At 46.1% G+C, this 18,316-nt stretch overlaps 4 protein-coding genes across 4 annotated transcripts in view; 1 reads left to right on the top strand and 3 right to left on the bottom strand.

Moving 5' to 3' along the window:
* The first annotated feature begins 992 nt into the window (after nt 1–992).
* Nucleotides 993–2,694, top strand: pnrc2 (proline-rich nuclear receptor coactivator 2). Its single transcript, XM_049004827.1, has 3 exons — nt 993–1,182; nt 1,583–1,787; nt 1,900–2,694. Exon 3 carries the CDS (start codon nt 1,920–1,922, stop codon nt 2,373–2,375), a length of 456 nt encoding a protein of 151 aa, XP_048860784.1. The 5' UTR covers nt 993–1,182; nt 1,583–1,787; nt 1,900–1,919; the 3' UTR covers nt 2,376–2,694.
* Nucleotides 2,695–4,711: 2,017 nt separating this feature from the next.
* Nucleotides 4,712–10,369, bottom strand: srsf10a (serine and arginine rich splicing factor 10a). Its single transcript, XM_049004825.1, has 6 exons — nt 10,074–10,369; nt 8,599–8,703; nt 7,532–7,635; nt 7,194–7,356; nt 7,020–7,076; nt 4,712–6,830 (listed from the first exon to the last, which is right to left on the bottom strand). Exons 1-6 carry the CDS (start codon nt 10,136–10,138, stop codon nt 6,527–6,529), a joined length of 798 nt encoding a protein of 265 aa, XP_048860782.1. The 5' UTR covers nt 10,139–10,369; the 3' UTR covers nt 4,712–6,526.
* Nucleotides 10,370–10,515: 146 nt separating this feature from the next.
* Nucleotides 10,516–15,814, bottom strand: fabp10a (fatty acid binding protein 10a, liver basic). Its single transcript, XM_049004826.1, has 4 exons — nt 14,948–15,814; nt 12,521–12,693; nt 10,901–10,990; nt 10,516–10,665 (listed from the first exon to the last, which is right to left on the bottom strand). Exons 1-4 carry the CDS (start codon nt 15,012–15,014, stop codon nt 10,615–10,617), a joined length of 381 nt encoding a protein of 126 aa, XP_048860783.1. The 5' UTR covers nt 15,015–15,814; the 3' UTR covers nt 10,516–10,614.
* Nucleotides 15,815–15,949: 135 nt separating this feature from the next.
* Nucleotides 15,950–18,316, bottom strand: part of myom3 (myomesin 3) — a 43,871-nt gene continuing 41,504 nt past the window's right edge. Inside the window, exons 36-37 of the mRNA XM_049004820.1 lie at nt 17,763–17,818; nt 15,950–16,862 (exon numbers count right to left, since the gene is read on the bottom strand). Coding sequence (XP_048860777.1) covers nt 16,596–16,862; nt 17,763–17,818 — 323 coding nt within the window. The 3' untranslated portion in view covers nt 15,950–16,595. The remainder of the gene's footprint in view (nt 16,863–17,762; nt 17,819–18,316) is intronic.

Below are 18,316 nucleotides of genomic sequence, written 5' to 3' on the forward strand. Positions count from 1 at the left end.
TCAGCCAAATCGCTTACGATATTTTTCTGAAGAAGGAATGCAATCGCAATATGGCTGCTTGATATTACGGCGTACTTTCTATTTAAAAAGCCCCAGTGGTTAGGCTACGTACTGAGATGCGTTGTTTTGTCGATGTGAGATGTAGAAAATGCGAAATTAATTTGGGAGATGTGAGAAACGTACACGTGAAGCTTAACACAGGTAGTATAAATGGCTGACCCACTTATAATTAATCCAGTACTGAATTCAAATAAACACGTCGGATACTTTAGGTAGAGCTTTCTAAAGACGTGATGAATTGTAAAAAAAAAAAAAAAAACAGCTGGCTGGTTTGCCTTTCAGATGAAATTATATTGTGCGCAACAGGAACTGCATTTTAAATACTCAGCTTTCAATATGCAGACAAACCAGTCCTTTATTTTGCAGCTGCATTGTTTATAACAGGAAAATGCAGTTTTAAAGACGTAACATTGTTTCTGAGCAAGGCAAAAAATAGGGCAGCTTCGAGGGAATGTTAACAGAAGATTTAAAGTTACTGGGTACAACAGGATATGCCTGTTCAGCCTAACCATTTCGTTTGTAAAAGTTTAATTACTAACACGTTTTCTTCATAAGAGGATAATATAATTATAATTAACTTTATTTCAAATGAACATATTTTCAAAATCAAACAACAAATAATGTCATAACAGGCAGTTTTAACACACTGGATAAGCCCATACAAGCTTTGAATGTATGACGGGATTGTAAATATATCACTTAAAATATATCATAATATATAAACATATAATATCAAAACAGGAAATACCATTTTAAAAGCTCAACTCTTTAACTGAAAATAAACATAACTCGTGGGCGGGCCCTTTTTGTTCCATTACATAATCCTGATGTCACAACCAGCATCGAGCCTCCGTCGCTTATTGGTGAAATGCCTCGGGACTGTATCCTGATTGGTTGGACTCCTAGCCCAGCGACCTATATTGTCCGGCCGGGACGCCATTTTATTTCAAATTAGACGGTAAAGGCGAAGAAGGTGTAGGTAGTGGCTTTTTCTTGTCTCACTGTGTGGTTGCCACCGTTTTAAGTTAACGTTAAGACGCGTTGTTCCTACGGCACATCTACCGACGCGTCCTTCCCGAGGGAGACCGCGACGTCTGAGGCGCACTTTGGTAGTGGGAGTCGGTGAGTGTTCCTTTTGTCTTCCCGGTCGGGCGCCATGTTGAGCTGTGACTTCTTTGTTTTGGTGTCTGGCCAGAAAAATATTACTTGTATATCTCAGAGCTTACGCACACAAAATAAAAGGATAGAGCGCTGGGCAGGCGCTGTTTCCTCCTATAATTGTTTTCTTTATAAAGCACAGCAATGTTGGCTTCTGCATTACGTCGTGTCTGCTAAAATCCCAACAATATCACTCAGCCAGGGCGTCAATCCCTGGTTTCCTGTTTGAAAGAAGTTAGCGGAGTTTTCACTGAATGCATTGTCCCTGATAAGGGATTGCAAGTGAAGTGTCCTCATTCAGGACCCTGTTTCGCATGCTTTTCTGGATATGTAACGGAGGGCGTTTTTGTTTCCTTTTCCGAAGACCTGGGCCTTTGTGGAGCGCCGTGCTCCGGGGTTGAGTTGATGTTCGACTCTGCTCTGCGGCCCATGAAAACCTCAGACTCGCATGAAGTGAAGTGGACGGAGGGAAGAAGACTAACGTTAGCTCCAAAGACCTGGAGCCCCATCGGCGAGGAGAAACTGAGAGAGAGGGAGGCTGAGACCCTCAGCTGTTTGACGACAAAGAGGTGAGAAAGTGTTGGGGATCGTGTGTATGTGTGTGTTTTCCAGGAATATGAAATAAAACTGATTTGAAATGAAAGGGGGAAAAATGAAGTAAAAGAGCCCCCATTTGTGCAGGTGACACTTGTGAGGACAGAATGGGAGGAGGAGAGCGGTACAACATTCCAATTGCCCACCCAGAGCACAATGTGCCCAAGAAGAACCACCAAGGAGGGGGCAAAAACCGGGGAAGGAGCCACAACAGCTCAGCCCCGTTGCGTGCTGCTGCAGGACCAGCAGGGGGCCAGTCGCACAGCCCCCGCAGGGCAGACATGGGCCCTGGTCACTCCTGGTCTCTCGAGACGCGGCAGGCTGTGTCTATGGAGAAGCCCGCAGGCTGTGGCCAGGCCTGGGACCGCTCTGTGTCCCAGCTGGATGTGCTGCTGGCACCCCAGAGTAGCCATAACTATGCAGGGGCCAAATTCAGCGAGCCCCCGTCCCCGAGTGTGTTGCCTAAGCCTCCCAGCCATTGGGTGGCATTCTCCATGGCTCCCTGTGACCGCCGTGAAGTGATGGCCTTTCAGTTGAAGAGTCTCCTTAAGGTCCAGGCCTGAGTAGACTCTGGATCAGGGTGCCCTTTCATTGGCTAGCCTGTCAGGAACGACACGGTGCTGTAATATGCTTTCAGCATGGTTTTAAGAACTTTTTACACTGTCTCCCAGAGGAAGGACAGGCCGTTTGGTACTCGTTCCTGCGCGCCTTTTGTTCTCGAAGTTATTTACGATGCATTTTTAGCGGTGGTATTACAGCAGCGTACCCTTGCTGATAGGCAGATGTCTGAGGGGGGGCTTGTCTCTAAGAATGACAAACTTTCAGCACTGATTCCGTCTACCCGACGGTCTGTTGGTGCTCTTTCGTCCCAGTTGGGGTGGGTGGGTGGGTGGGGTTGGGTGCTCAGAATTCGGCACACCCTGTTTTAGCCAAATGGCTTAGTGATAATCGAAAGTGAGGCATTTTATGACGTGGCTGCAGGACCCATCGTTTCTGGTTTGGACGGGGCTCACGACCTACATTTGTGGGACTTGGGACTGCTGCCGTTTCACGATACATCTTGGGTAGGTGGTGCCCGGACCACAGGCTCTTGTGCACCCTCTCTTTATCACGCTGTGCGTGTTGCACTATGAGGGTTGTCTGTTCGAAGTCCCACTGTTATCGAACATTTGCACCAAAGCGTTTGTTAGTTTCTCTTTCAAAGTGCCATGTGAAACGCCACGCAGCACTCCGGGCGGGGCATAAGGTTCCCGAAAAGTAGTTTTGTTTAAAGCAATCACATGTGTCACCATTCTGCCCCCTGCCCCGCACTGACGGCGGGTCTTGCGGAAGGGGGCCAGTCTCATGGGAACGAGGTGGGCATTGCTTCTTGTTTTGATGTTTGTTCCTGTGGTTTGGCCCCACCTGCTGTACCGTGGGGGATGGGGGGCAGACTGTGACTCTAAGGCCTTCTGGTACTCACCTGGTTCACTGCCTCAGACCCCACAAAGCTTCTATTGTGCTGGCCAGTTTGCCTTTCAGACCGTTTCCATTCTCATTTTTGGTTTTTGAGCCCTGTGCAGCAGACTGTGGACTGTGGTGTTTTTATTACTTTTTTTTTTTCTTGTCTCGTCAAAGCGATTATGGCCATTTTAAGACAAGCTTGTTCAAGAGCCATGTAAATAATGAAATGTAGAGGTTGTAACATATGTACATTTGTGCAGTGGTGTCTTCACCTGCTCGGACAAAGTTATTTTTTACGAAGAAACAGTGAATGTAAAAGTCATGCTAAGCACATGGCTTCATTTCAAATGCTGAAGACTATTTTTGTTAAAAAAAAAGAAAAAAAAATTAAAGTGTAAACCCGAGATGCACACTGCATCTCTGGCACTGTGTGGCGGTTCCAGATGTTGCACATTTTAATTGTTTTGAACAGTGTGATTGGTGATCGCATTGTTTGTAGAGGGGATTTTTTTACATGTTTTTCCAATCACCGTGTAGTTTTCTGCGCGATCGTTAACTGCGTCATTTCCATTGGTATGGAGCCTATGACCACATCAATTATGAACTGAACTTCCGCCAGGTCATAATTGATACGTGGCACTTTTAATTCTGTAGCTGCCGTTTTCCACTGTGTGTAGTTCACTTCTGATTTATTGATTTATGTTCTTAATAGGGACCTTTTGATTGGGTCTTTTGTTGGGTGTTGTTCAGACGGGTACTGATGCATGTAAGAATCCCCTCTTTCTAAATTCGCCACCTTTGCCATTCTGACCCAATTGGCTGTTAATTTGTATCCCCTCTGTCTCTCACGAGTTGAATGTTTTTTATGCCCTAAAGGAAATACGAAAATCGGCCTTTAAAAAGGATGAAGCACTATTAGATTGGCTACACCAAATGAATAAATTCCCTTCCCTTTCCCCCCTAAAGTTTCTTGTTTTTGTCTTTTTTTGTGGTCACCTCTCATATCACTGTGTTCTGTGATGTTATCCCGTTTCAGTCTGCACACATACAAGGAACTGATGGTGTGCCATAGAAATTTGGTGCCTTCACAAATTACAATAAAATCTGGCTCCAGGACAGGAAGGCTGGACAGACCAGGAAGGCACCCAACATCCCGCCAGGTTTAGTGACGTACAACATCAAAACGCAAAGGCAGACAGTCTGTAGAGCTGTCAGGGAATAAAGGCCTTGCATCGGAGTCTCCCACACTGCTGAGCCACACTGACTGATATTTTACGATGGGGTACATCTCTGAATTTAAGTGGAACTTGTCCTTTCACAGTGGCTGTTTTGGTTCTTGCGTAACAAACATTTTCCTCGTATGTAGGGTGCCACGAGGAAGTATTTCCCCCTGAACTTCTCATAACTATTTTCTGATCTTTAAACACACAAGACAGCCTGAGTATAAACACTAGAGTTTTAAAATAATTGTTCGATTTATTGAAGGAAAGTTCAACAACATGAAGGAAAATGCGAGTAGAGGTGTCAAACTCCAGTCCTGGGGGGGGCAGAGCCCTGCAGTTTTTTGTTTCCCCTCGTTTAACGCATCTGTGCTGAATCAATTGTGGTAGAATAGGAAAGAATTAAGCTACACAGCCCCCCTCCCCCCCAGGACTGGAGTTTGACACCCCTGTAGTAAGAGGATATCACGGCACTGTACGAGTACTACTGGCTCATGCCGTAACAGCCGTGTCACAGACTGTCATCACTAGCAATAACCCACCCTCACTGTTAACACTGCTCTCCTGGGGGCAGGCCTGCAGCCTGTGCTACAAAGCAGGGTTACTGGCTTATCGGGGTAAGTTGTCGGATTTAAGGTACCACAGTTTAAATGGACTTCATATTCGTTCACTTACCGGATTTAAGGTCTGGGCAAAATGTAAGTTACCTCAATAAGCCAGTAACCCCGCTTCGTAGTACAGGCCACTGGTCGTTTTCTATGAGTCTTAGTGTTGCCTTAGGTTAATGCTTGGCAGGCTTCATTTTTGTGCTTGGGCGATCGCCTCCAGCATAGGATCATGTACAGTCACATTCTGCACTGTTAAGACCTGCTTATCCATAGCGCAGTTCTACTGCAAACCAAGTTTCCTTGCTGCCTTCAGACCGGTTGGGGTGAGACCAAACCCCCCTCAGTGCATTTCAGCCATCAATCACAGAACATGCTGATGCCCTACGGATCACCGAGCAGCAGTATATCTTATGGTCCTTAAGCACGGCCATCCGCACACGCCTACCATTACCGAGTGCAGCTCAGTCCATGGCTCTTCGATTGATTCATATCAGCTGGCCCATAGGAAGGACTGCACCCCTCACCCCTACGTGCCGCCTTTCTCATGTGAAACTGAAGCCGCCTCCAGGCTACCAGCCTGTTACAGGTCACCCCTCCCTGGGGAATCAGCCTCTGGCCTATTTTTAGAGATACACCCCCTTGCAGTCCTGCCCCATCTTTTATTCTTAATCTTAATCTGCCGTGACCACATCGTATGGATAACACACTCCTGCGAATCGAGGTTTTTCCTCAAAGGACCTTTACTAAAAGAAATCACATGACCATCATAGCAATGAAGTATACATGTATGTCACTGCTCAACACAACTGCATGTAATCAAAAGCGTAAATACACACTTTAAATGCACAGATGGACAAAACCAAGACGTTACACTATCAACCAAATGGGTTAAACTGAACCATCGAATATTTTTTCCACAAAAGTAAAAGGTAGGAATGAAAACCACTGGGGATGGGACTAGTGGAAGTTTATATATCATGTAACAAAACCAGGTAAAACTTTCTATAGATTACAATATGTATACCGTAGATGTGGAAGACTTGAGGTCTGAAATAACGGTAATGGAAGCAGAGAACCGTAACAATATTCAAAAAAGTCAAAGAACGTTCAAAAAAAAAAAAAAAAAAGGACCAACTGCATAATAATAAAAAAAAAACTTCTAAAAGCCTTAAACTGCCAAGTTGAGATATTAGTCAAAAAGAAAAAAAAACTAGTTGGTGAACGGCACCAAGTCAACAAGTGAGGAGTTCCATCCATGAGGAGCCATCAGCAGAAAAGCCTCTGGACGCACCGCGGTAAATATGGGAACGAGACAGGCGAGGCGGAGCGCCTAGAGACCAGGCAAGCGCTCGGGTACGGGCCGGACCTCGCCGCAAGTCTGGCTCGGAGCCGCTACTCCGCATCGAACCACCTAAACACTGAGGGCGGGGCCGGGCGGGACTGCTAGCGCCCCCCAGACTTACGGCCCGCCCAGGATCTGGAACGGGACCGGGAACGTGAGAGGGAGCGAGAGCGCGAGCGGGATGGCGAATGGGGGCCAGGCTCCTTCTGTGACTCGCGGGACCGGGAGGCCAGGCCGAATTCCTCAGGGGCGGGGCTGAGGGACTTGGAGCGGGATTTAGTTTGGGACTTGGCCACAGGCTCCTTCTTGGGCTTTGAGCTGGAGTGAGATGGGGAGCGGGACTTGGAGCGGCTGTGGGAAGGGGGTCCCTGGGGGCGCTGGTGCTCACGCTGGGGGGCCCTGTACCTGCAGAGACATGCTGGATGTCAGGTGGGGGCAGGTGCCAGAGGACAGCATGACCCTACAGGTCAGTCACCCCAGGGGCGTCACAGCACTGGTTAAGAGGCGGCAACACCTGACCATAGCACTCAAACCATTCACATGAGCTGACAGTAGGGGGCGACAGCACCTCATGGCCAAAAGGTCGGGGCCTACCGGTCATTTTCACGGCTCCTGCTGCGTCTGTGTTTCCCATATGATCGCCCGTAGGAGCTGCGGGAAGCCGAAACCAGGTCTCAGTGAGGGGGGCCAGAGAGCCCGATAATGAACCGCTCACACACACACACACACACACACACACACACAGAGATGCAAAGCGGCGAGGCGTACTCTCTGGGGCTGTCGGACCTCCGCGGCCGCCGCTCATAGGACAGGCTGCGAGAGCGGCGCCTATCGTAACTGCGGCTTCGGGAGCGCCTCCGCCGGCCGTCGCGCTCATAGTCGTCATACCGGGAGAAACTCCGCCTCTCCTTAGATTTCATCTGATTGGGTGCTGCACAGAAAAAGAGCGGCCAATCAAAAAAAGAGCAGGACAGCCAATTACAAAAGAGCAGGGGCAGGACGACTGGAATCTCAGAGCTTACAACGCAGCAGGTAGGTGATTCAAAAGTGCACTAAAAAATAAGAGTCACACGGAGAGAAAAACATCAAAAAAATGAATGACTTACTTTTGCGGTCTCCCTGTGCGAACTGAATTTCAATCTGGCGGCCACAGACCCACTTTCTGTCCAGGTTGTGAAGTGCGTCCTCTGCGTCCCGCACGTCCTCGAACGTGCTGCGCTGTTAAGGCTCGTCACATGCAACGGACTGGGAGGGGGCAGGGGTGGATAGGAGGGAAATGGGACGGGCCGCACCCTTGCATACTCAGACAGTACCGTGGAGCCAATCGACAGCCCCCAAACTACAAATCACCACAGCAGTCTGGACATAAACGATCACTTAGTCTCGCGGTGATACATGTGGCGCTACACGCTCACACGCGCCGGGTCTCTCCCGCATCCTCCCGAGTTTGTGCCAATACTGATGCGTCAAAAACGATATACAGAAAGTTCAGTATTTATCATCAAATTAATCCAGGTAAAGAAGAGATCGGGGACTAGATTTTGGGGAAGGGGGAAAGTAAGGTAAAAATGTTCACCTTTTCGTAGGATACAAAAATTAGGCTCGTTACCTTTAACATGCTTGTCTTTGACCTTGAACTTGATCTTTATGCTCTTTAACCACCTTCCCGGAAGACCTTGAGTTTCCTGCTTGTCTTTGCCCCATAATCTTTCTCTTTCGCCTCCCTCTTTTGCAGACAAGTGGAAGCCTTCATTCCCACCTTGGTCCCTTTTTCCTCTGCGCCTCTTCAAGCTTTAATTCTTTATTTTTCTTTACCTTTCCCTCTCTGCTTCTTGCAGCCTGAAATCCTTACGGGCTCTTTGGCTTGACTTAATTCTTGGAATCTACGCTACACCGGCCTTTATGCTCTCTCTCTGGGGGGAGCAGCTCCAGTACAGTACACCTTTAAATATTCTGGGGCAACAACAGAAGAAATTTAAGTTAGCAGACAAAAATTCGGATGCCTTTAAATACTGTATCCCCGCCCCAGAAGTTCCACTTGTCTTTCACATGACTGAGGCCCAATTCGGCATTCCCGCCCCCCACCCCATTAAGTTAAACAGGCAACCCCCCCACCCCCCCAATAATAAATTCAGACACAGTCAGACCTCTCACACTTGCACACAAAGGATATTGAATGTATGCAAATCCTCTTGGTCGGCGTGTATAGAAGTCAACCGGAATGTAGACATCTACTATTGGCCCATAACGGCCGAACTCACGGCGCAAATCCTCAGGCCTACAGCACCGTGAAACGATAGGACATTTATTCCACCGGTGCCCAGGGGGGGCGCTCCACACACAGCATCTCCCAGGGACACTCAAATAGCAGGCGTTAAAAAGGTGACCGAAAACAATGCTTCATTTCATAGTCATTCATGAAATGCGTTAATATGTTAATATTAATATGGGGAGTGGGGGGGCAACCTGTATTCAGCAGCAAAACAGGGAAGGTTAAATAGACATGAAAACGTATCCGTAAAATTACACCCAAGATTAGTCAGATGCATTTTCAGACATTTTATTACACATAAATTTAAATAGCATTAAATCCCTTGCGCGTCATAAAGAATCGTGTCTAATTTGCGTTCACGGCTTAATTCAAGGCTCTGCTGTCACAGGACGGATTATTCTTCAAGGAGAAAAAAACTTCTTAATCCGTACATAATTTGCAGGTCAATGTCACTCTGGAATCTGCCCAACATTAAATCGGCGTTTAACTCGCTGGCGCTCAAACTGAACGCCGTAGATCATGGATTCCCAAACTTTCTGTTGTTAGGGGGGGCTTAAAATTAAATGTTTTTTTTAATGGAAATAATCACGCGACCTCTCCCCCCCCAAAGTGAGCAGTCCTGCCTTAAATGACGGTGGGCTTCAATCCTTCTTACCCTTTTTTGTGCAATGGAAACTGCGGTACCAAATGAGCACAACCACGACCCCCCACCCCCATCTCACGCCCGGCTTCGCGCCGCGGGGTGCCGATCCTGCGTCTAATTTTAGCGAAACGCCTCTGCCCTCCGCCACAGCCCAAATAGAGGCAGCCGAAGGGAAGGATGGTCCCACAGGGCCGAACTGTTTCTAAATATACCGGATAAACGGGATCAGGACGCTCGTTTGGTTTCACTGCACGAATAAAGCGTGTCGGTTCATAAACACGCAATTAGCCTAAGGGGAGGCTTCCTGGATACCATTCGCCATCTAGTAAATTGCATAGATGGATATTAAAACTATCTAGTTACCAGAAGTGACTTCCCTTACCGGCTACCTCTAATAACGCATTTTTCTAGATCATGCCGTGTTGGGGGCGTGCGCGCCATACAAACTACACGGGAAACCCACACGGCAGGGATTTCGGAGCTGGTCAAGCTGCATTAAGTCGACTGAGCTGGGCAGGGGAGATGCAATGCATTCGGGATAGCGCAACAATATAACGACATAGCCATGTAACGGGAAGAGCGATCGCGCCTTCCCAGCGGTTGCCCCCAGCTCCCAGTCTTCGAGGCCCCAGCATAGAGGCGATCCTGCCATGTCTGCCTCCCAAAAACCTACGGCCGCCGCCACCATGAGCCGGAACGCGGATCAGGGCACACGGACGCCGCTTCTGTTTACCTGGAGTCGTCCGAGATGTTCCTGATGAACAGTGACGTGTTCGGGGGCCGCAGGTACCTGGCCATCGTGCTAAATTATCGCCGCAACACACGCAGAACCACGGCTACGTGACTTCGCTAGACTGCTGCCGAAAGCCGACCGATCGCCCTAGTGGACGAAGACACTACTGCGCAGACTCAGAGAGGCCACGCCTCTGACGCGAAAAGTATTTCAGTAATACAGTAACACACACAGGCGCACGCTAAATTGTTTATATTTTCATTTGCTTTGACCGGATATTGTCAACAGCGGGTCATGATGTAGTTCTGTCTCAGTGCATGTACAAGTTAGCTTCCGCTTAGATTTGTTACCGGTTCATTAAAACAAACAAACAGGAAAATAAATGAATGAATCAACGAATAAATAATCAGTCTTCTGTAATAGTAAATAAACACCAAAAGCGTTTTCCACTTCATTTCTGTCCAATGACAGGGTTTATTTAAATAGCCAATGACATTCCCCGAGCGAGCGGATGTCCCGCCCAGCAGCGCTGCGGACCACATCAGACCCTCTTGCTTCTCCGGATCAGAGTTGCGGAGTCTTTGGTGATAGTCTGTAACAGAAAAAACGGGGGTTGTGAAATTAAAATACAGGGATTTAAGTAGATCTCTGTGAAGCGGTTCATTGTCTTGTGTGTCTAAATATATTATGGAGGCTTCACACATATTATTGACCGTTTTTGGATAAGACCTGGTGAAAACAAAGCGTTTTGTCCTACACAAAAAGAACCAAATAGTCTTTTGATGTGCTGTAAAGGGTTGCTGTGGTGTTACGCTCTTGTTACTAACCTCCACCATCTCATCCCCCTTGATTTCCTGGACGTGGGAGAATTTGTCCGTCTCACATATGAGTTTGCCTCTCTCCAATCTGACTGTGCACTGTAAAGAGATAGTGAAACACTGACCAATGTCGGGATTACACTGAAATCTACAATGTGTTGGTGAATTCTACACTATTTCCTGATCGCAAATGCTGCAGAAATCTTGAATACCTTGGAACATCTGCAGTCAGGGGTAACAAATTATTCAAGCGCTTTATTGTCATTGTGTAGCACAATAAAATTACGTTTATGACAACCCCAAAGGAGCATTAATAAATACAAAATGAATCCAAGGTAGAAGCTAAAAATAATATAATCGTACAAATGTGTTTAAATGGCCCTTTTTTGTCTGTGTCTGCTAAAGTGATCAAAACAGACTGTCTGTTCAATTGGGCATACAGTTGGACCCCCCAGTGATCCAGAGACAAAACACAGAGGGAAGAAAGCAGGTTACATCCTGGGGGGATGGAATTCTGTCACCAGCTGTCACACATGCACTCGATCACTCACTAAGGGCAATTTAAAGAAACATAAACCACCCTGGACAAACAGTACCAGTCAAAAGCTTAGACACGCCAAGCCGCCTACAAAGGAGAGTGATAGATTGTCGCATCACATGACGTGGCCACCTGACCTGAACATAGTAGAAATGGTTTTGACCAGAGAATGAAGGAAAAGTAGCCAATGAGAGCTCAGTATATATGTGGGATCTCCTTCAGGACAGCTGGAACAGCATCCCAGGAGGCCACCTCATGGAACTGGCGTAGAGGAAGACGGTATGATCAGCCAGTCCCTGGAGCAACTGGGGTTAAGGGCCTCACTCATTCGGCCCGAAGGTTGGACCACTCTGCTGGCCACGGGATTCGAACTGACAACCTTCTGAGTCCCAAATCACAGAGCTGCCCCCCCAAACCTATGGTTAATACTTTTTTGGTCAGTCCATAATCAATATATGGTATTTTGTCATTTTTATGTCTTTATAATTATTGTACAATATAGAGAATAGTACAAATAAACCTTTCTATGGCTGGGTGTGTGACTGCTACTGTACATGCCAGGGATTTTGTTTCCTTTGTCAATCATTGCATAGTTTATCCATTAATAACCACAAAAGCTAGCAGGGGGTCTTGTTAGGCCTGATCATTTTAAGTCTGGCCCCGAGTATTTTAGCACTGATGTCAATCTTCCTTCAAAAGTCAAACCACAGGTAAACTTGACTCCGCCCCTGATCTCTTCAATAACTAGGAACACCCCTGAAACCAACCAATGGGAAATGAGTTAAATGACCCAGTGGCTAAATGACCCAGTCTCTGTTCTTCCATCACTTCCTGGTTTCTGAAATGAAGAGCGTGCTGCAGATGTTAATGATACTCACGTTGCTTTTTATGCAAAATTGTAATTAATGAATCGTTTAGGCAAAATGGCAGTAATTTAGTTCCCACTTAACTGAGCACTGCCAGTTTTGTGAAGTATAATTAGCAAAGAATGTCACTGTCACTGAATGGCTATATGGAATATGGAACACTCAAGTAACACGTCTGTGGGGTTTAACCAGCTGATTCCCTTAGATGTTTATTAGAAGAAGAACCTTGAGCTTCTTGCCATCCAGGGTGGTTATCTCAGTCTCCTTGCCGATGGTGAAGGAGTTGGTTACAGACTGGCGAGGGGTCTTGGACGTGACCACGAAGTCATTGCCGTTCTGCTGGATGTCTGTCACGGGCTTGACGTCTTTGGCCATCTTGATCATATCCTCAGGTAGCGCTGAAGCAAACATGGTTGTGTTAGGAGTCTGAGGTTCGAGCCGCTTGATAGAATGAGGGTGGAGGGTGGGGGGTAGTCAGGTGAATGTATTTGTCTGTGTTTATTCAGCCCTAATGTCAGCTTGCAAATTGATGCTGTCTTCCTATTCACCCAATAAATCTGACCAGACCCCAGTGCCTGTCCTACCTCCTGCGATTATCACTGGATGCACCCCCTTTACTTTACTATTTGTTTCCCCCTCCTCCCTGACACAGCCACTATTTTTATGTCTCCCCTGCATCCTCTAGATGCTGAAAAAGTAGCATGTGTTTTACCATGCTTTGTTCCCATGCCACAGGTTCCCGTGTGTCATCCCGACCAGAGTGAATCTCACGGTGACTTCTCATTACACCGAGAAGCATTTTGAATATTTCCCATGTTTTTTTGTCACCTTCAAGGCCACCGCCAGGCTCATGAGTGAATGGGAACAGGTTGGTTGTACTGGTGACAAGCTACTGGAAAGACTAACTCACACTCAAAATACCGTTAGACTTCATTGTCTCCTGCACCTGTAATGAGATCGTTCAGTGAATCCTCACCAGAGAAAATGCACTTTAAAATTCCATTTCTACAAGGTATGGGATTCTTTGGGTTTTGCCTGCCCCATCCTTCTCTCCATGAGAGACACACCACTCCTTAGTATATTGGGAATCTAGTTCGTTTAGCCGCACCCAGAACAAAAATACAATAAAAATGATTAATAAATAGATAACAGATGAGGGACTCTTGTACATTCAAGTGTTTGCACATTTTAAATCACTCCATAAATAGACACATGTTGAGGAGAAGGGCATATGGTGTCGCAGACACATGTGCGAGTGCTCTTTGGCACTCTTCTGTTATTTATAAACTTCTGGCCTGTCCTTGGACATTAAAAAACATTCCCTTTTTGGCATCTCAGATCTTCAGAAGGAGCTTTTTACTAAAAGCATCTTGACAGCAAATACTAAGAACCAATTTGTTGCTCGAAATAAAAGGTCATTAAACTGACACCCCCATTAAGCTTAAAAAGGTTTATTACTGCTGTATCGCAGAAGCTGGGGTGTAAAATATTTACCTGTGCAGCCAAGCAGTGGTGATGGATCTCATACACTACTGCACACATGCTTGCTCTGAAATATCTGAAGGCTTTATTTCTCCTTCCATATGGGTTTCCTGCAGTTTGTTCTTGGCAGTGGCAGGAATGAGGCTTTTAAACCCATCATGGGTAGTAAAGTCAAGATTCTGAGTAAGGGCTACAATTCTCTCACAATGCTCTCACAATACCCACACAATTTTTCCACTAGTCTCATATCTCCTATTGATTTGGAGAAGGAACATTTAGGAAGTTTGAGAAGAGCTGATACTGTTCTTACCGTTGGGGTTTGTTGTCGGTTATCAAACAGTTATAGCTGCATTCCTCATTTCTGACAGGAAAGGTGCCCCAAAAAATTAACCCTCGAAACGTTACTTCTCATGTTACCTTTTTCTTAGAATTGCTATTTGATGGAACCAGTTCCTTAGACCCAGTGTGTGCTGCACTGCTGCCTCCTTCCCACTGACCCTGTTGCTTTGAACCCAGAATAACCCTAAAGGTAGCCGTAAACTTCAGATGATGTTCAGGCACACGTCTGCGAGAGCAGTCTGTCACATGCTTAAAACCAGTCTGCTACCTTGTTCTTTATTTTCCACTCCAGACCTATAGGGGGCGCAGCATGTTTTTGATGCAGCAGACTCACACGTATAGCACAAAGAAACATACTGTGGCAAGAGCGTATCATTTTAATAAAAGAGATGACAGCTCATTTAAAATGGAAGTCGCTCTCTTTATTAACAGCCACTATTGGCTTAATACCATAAACAGGACAGAAAGGGAAACTAAGAATTTAAACGGCACTCATGGTTAAACACTAACGAAAAGCGCGCATTCCACAGCAGACATTATACGGTTATGACATTTACTATTAAATAACAGAAGCACAAGAATGTAGCGTCACATTTATGTCAGCCTATCGTGGACAGCGGGCGGAGTCAGAATGAAATAAAAAGTTCATCTCGGGGACGCTGCGCAAATGGTGCACCGAAATGATGATTACAGAGCACACAATGTCAAATCGCTAATATGTCGTCGATTCTGGGAATTTTTGTCTTATACGGTATACGGTCACCTTAGGATGATAATGCAGGCCCACGTCTTGTAGCGTTATTAATCACGACGTGACTTAAAGGTACTCACAGATGGCCCGGAGAAACTCCTCATAGTTTTCCTGGGCATACACCTGCCACGTTCCTGTGAAGGCCATGGTCGCTAGACTGCAGAGTTGTCTGACACGAAGAGGGGGTGACGTGGGAGCTCAGCGCCGACGTGTGGCGGGCCCTCAGTCCCTCTCGAGTTTTTATAACAGCATTTGTCCAAAGATCAGCCCCCGCCCCCATCCCTGGGGCGGATCCCAAGGGGATGTTTGAACAACCTGGAGATTGCTTACATCAGCGCTGCTAGGGTGATCTACATGATGCTGCCTGATCACGGCTAAGCAGAGGCTCACAATAAAGTGCAGAAAAAGTTCCCAATGCAGTACTCGGGGACCCAAAGCCGGTCCACCTTTTTGCTCCCTCAAAGCTCCCTAGCAGACAGTCCACATACTGGGAGGTATGGAAGGGAGCAAAAACATGCACTGCATGTGGGTTCCCGAGGACCAGATTGAGAAACACTGCCAGAGAATAATCATCCTCTACCACTGTCACCACCTGTCCATGTCAATCCCCAGACATCCTTTCTGAGGCGGTCACTGCAGTCTCAGCCGTAGTATCAGTACCGGAGGGATGAGCTAAACAGGGTGATTAACTTGTGCTCTTAATCAGACCCATCGGAGGCTTACGTGGTTTTCTGCGCTCTGGGGGAAACTGTTGCTACCTCACCAAGGTTAAATTGTCACTCCAGGCACCAGCAGGGCAGGTTCATTTCAGGCTGTTTTGTTTATCCGTGTCAATCTGGGAATTTCTGCTGCATGTTGCAGGCTTCGGCGTTCAATGTCCCCTCCTCCATTTCCTTGGTAGAGACACCAACATGGATTCAAAGGTGATTCTGTCTCCGTTTGCTCCCGGGTGAACGACTTAGTGTACGTGGCTCTGTTTACTCTGCAGATGTACAGAATGAACTGGCCCGAGTTTGCACAGCAGAAATACAACGTGGAGCCAAATTCTCGTGGAGGAGAGAAACGGAGTCAGACAGGGGAGCTTGAAAGAAGCTGTAGGTTTATTTGCAACACAAGCGCGATTCTCTGTATCTTCACCCAATCAGCACAGAGAATTTATGGCTACAGAACTACAATGAAATCAAGTGTCAGTCATAAAAACTGGGCTTGTAAATGCTGAGTTGTCTTCTTCGCGGTGCCTATTTGATCTAAAAAAATGCAGAGCAGAGACCAAACGAGGGGAAGGGCGGAGACACTCCTGGCTTCGTATTCGATATCTGGGAGGAGAAACTTGGCTGAACGTGCAGCTTCAGGGTTTGTATTCTGTGGCACATTTGGACAGGGCGCCGGGGGTGTCAATCACAGTGCAGGTAGAGGACTGAGAGTGTTGTAGACGTGAACAACAGAGACTTGTCATCCATTTTGTATGCGCTCAGTAATCCCAGTGGATTGAAGCAACAGTGCTAACCACCGTGTCACCCCCACACCACATAAACTGCTTTTATCAAATGTGATTAATTGGATAGTGTAAAATCTTGCTCCTGAATCTATAACAGGAACACTGATATGTGTTTTCTTAGTGGGGTTACACAATCACAGCCTGCTTTCTTCACTCAATTATACAAAACCACATTGCCTTTTCTCTACAGTGTTAGTTTGACACACACCATGCAAACACTCTTCCTGTCTCTACATCTCCACGGCGCCGGCCCGCGGCTTCTCCCCGCGCTTGTACACGCTGACTGTCACGTTCACCGTCTGGGAGCCGTGCTTGTTGCGGGTGAATATGCTGTAGAGGCCTGAGTCCTCCATGTTGACCTTGTTGATGGTGAGGGTGGTGCACTGGTGGTCACTGGAGATGTTGTACTGTCCGGCGGAGAAGAGCTCCCGGTCGTTCTTCAGCCAGAACATCTCAGGGGCTGGGTCACCCTCCACAAAGCAGGTTAAGCACAAAGTCTGCAGGCAGGGTAGGGGCGGGAGTGGGGGGGGGGGGGGGGGGGGCAGCATGGGCTCGTATCAGTCAATGGAGCTAAAGCAAACATTTTTTCTGTCACCTGACTCATTTCACCACTACCATTCGGTCGTAGAGCGTGAAGTATCTGCAGAGGCATTCTGAAAATTAACTGTAAATATAATATTAATACCATTAATACCATTTTGGTAAGTTTTCTTATGAATGCCATATCTATAGTGATCTATGAACGCATTCGGAACACATTATAATGCATTAATAAACTATTATATACCTGGCTCAAGTGTTTCTGAATAGGCATAACACATTATAACCATGTTTATTATGCATTATGACTGCTTTATGTATCTCTCATGTATAATGCGCTATAAATACCTTCATAATGCAGCACAATGCATTCTTAATTCTTATACTGACCATTATAATGCATCATGAAGATATCTACTATGCATTATAGATGACCGCTTCAGGTAAAGTGTTACTGCCGTAGTTTCCTGCATTTGTCAGACAGGTGACATTAAGCACATGTACACAAATGTAATTTTCTTCTTATATAGCATGAACAATTTAGGGATGATTTTAATTCCTTGTATTGTCCCTTTAATTGATAATTATTTTCCCAATTAATTGATAATTAAAAGTTAATGGTTTTGTGACATATGTGCAGCACGCAGAGGTGGAAATTTCAGGTCCTGAAAGTACAAATCCAGACCAGGATTTTGTTTCAACCAACCTGTTGAGTACTCTGTGACTGTGACTCTTTATACTCAACTGGTTGGTTGAAAGTAAATCATGCTCCGGATTTGTACTTTCTGGACCTGAAATTTCCACCTGTGGTAGCACGCTGCAACTTGGCTCCTCGTAGCGAAACAAGTGAGAGAGACCTTATGTTCCATGATGGCCACCACATCTGGAAGTCCCTTTGTCACTCTGGCACGGTCTGGAAAAAGAGGTTTTACAATCTCATAATAACAGAGAATTTTAAAGACAGATTGTGCACAACATTCATTTCATATGGAAGGGGGATAAACGTGAAAAGGATACGGACATTAGAATAGGAACAGGAAGAACAGAATGAGACATAAGAATAGGAACAGGCAGAACAGAATGAGACATAAGAATAGGGAAAGGGAGAACAGAATGAGACATAAGAATAGAAACAGGAAGAACAGAATGAGACATAAGAATAGGAACAGGAAGAAAAGAATGAGACATAAGAATAGGAACAGGAAGAATAGAATGAGATATAAGAATAGGAACAGGAAGAACAGAATGAGACATAAGAATAGGAACAGGAAGAACAGAATGAGACATAAGAATAGGAACAGGAAGAACAGAATGAGACATAAGAATAGGAACAGGAAGAACAGAATGAGACATAAGAATAGGAACAGGAAGAACAGAATGAGATATAAGAATAGGAACAGGAAGAACAGAA

Source organism: Brienomyrus brachyistius, unplaced genomic scaffold (genome assembly GCF_023856365.1).
Source record: "Brienomyrus brachyistius isolate T26 unplaced genomic scaffold, BBRACH_0.4 scaffold121, whole genome shotgun sequence".
Lineage (NCBI taxonomy): Eukaryota > Metazoa > Chordata > Actinopteri > Osteoglossiformes > Mormyridae > Brienomyrus > Brienomyrus brachyistius.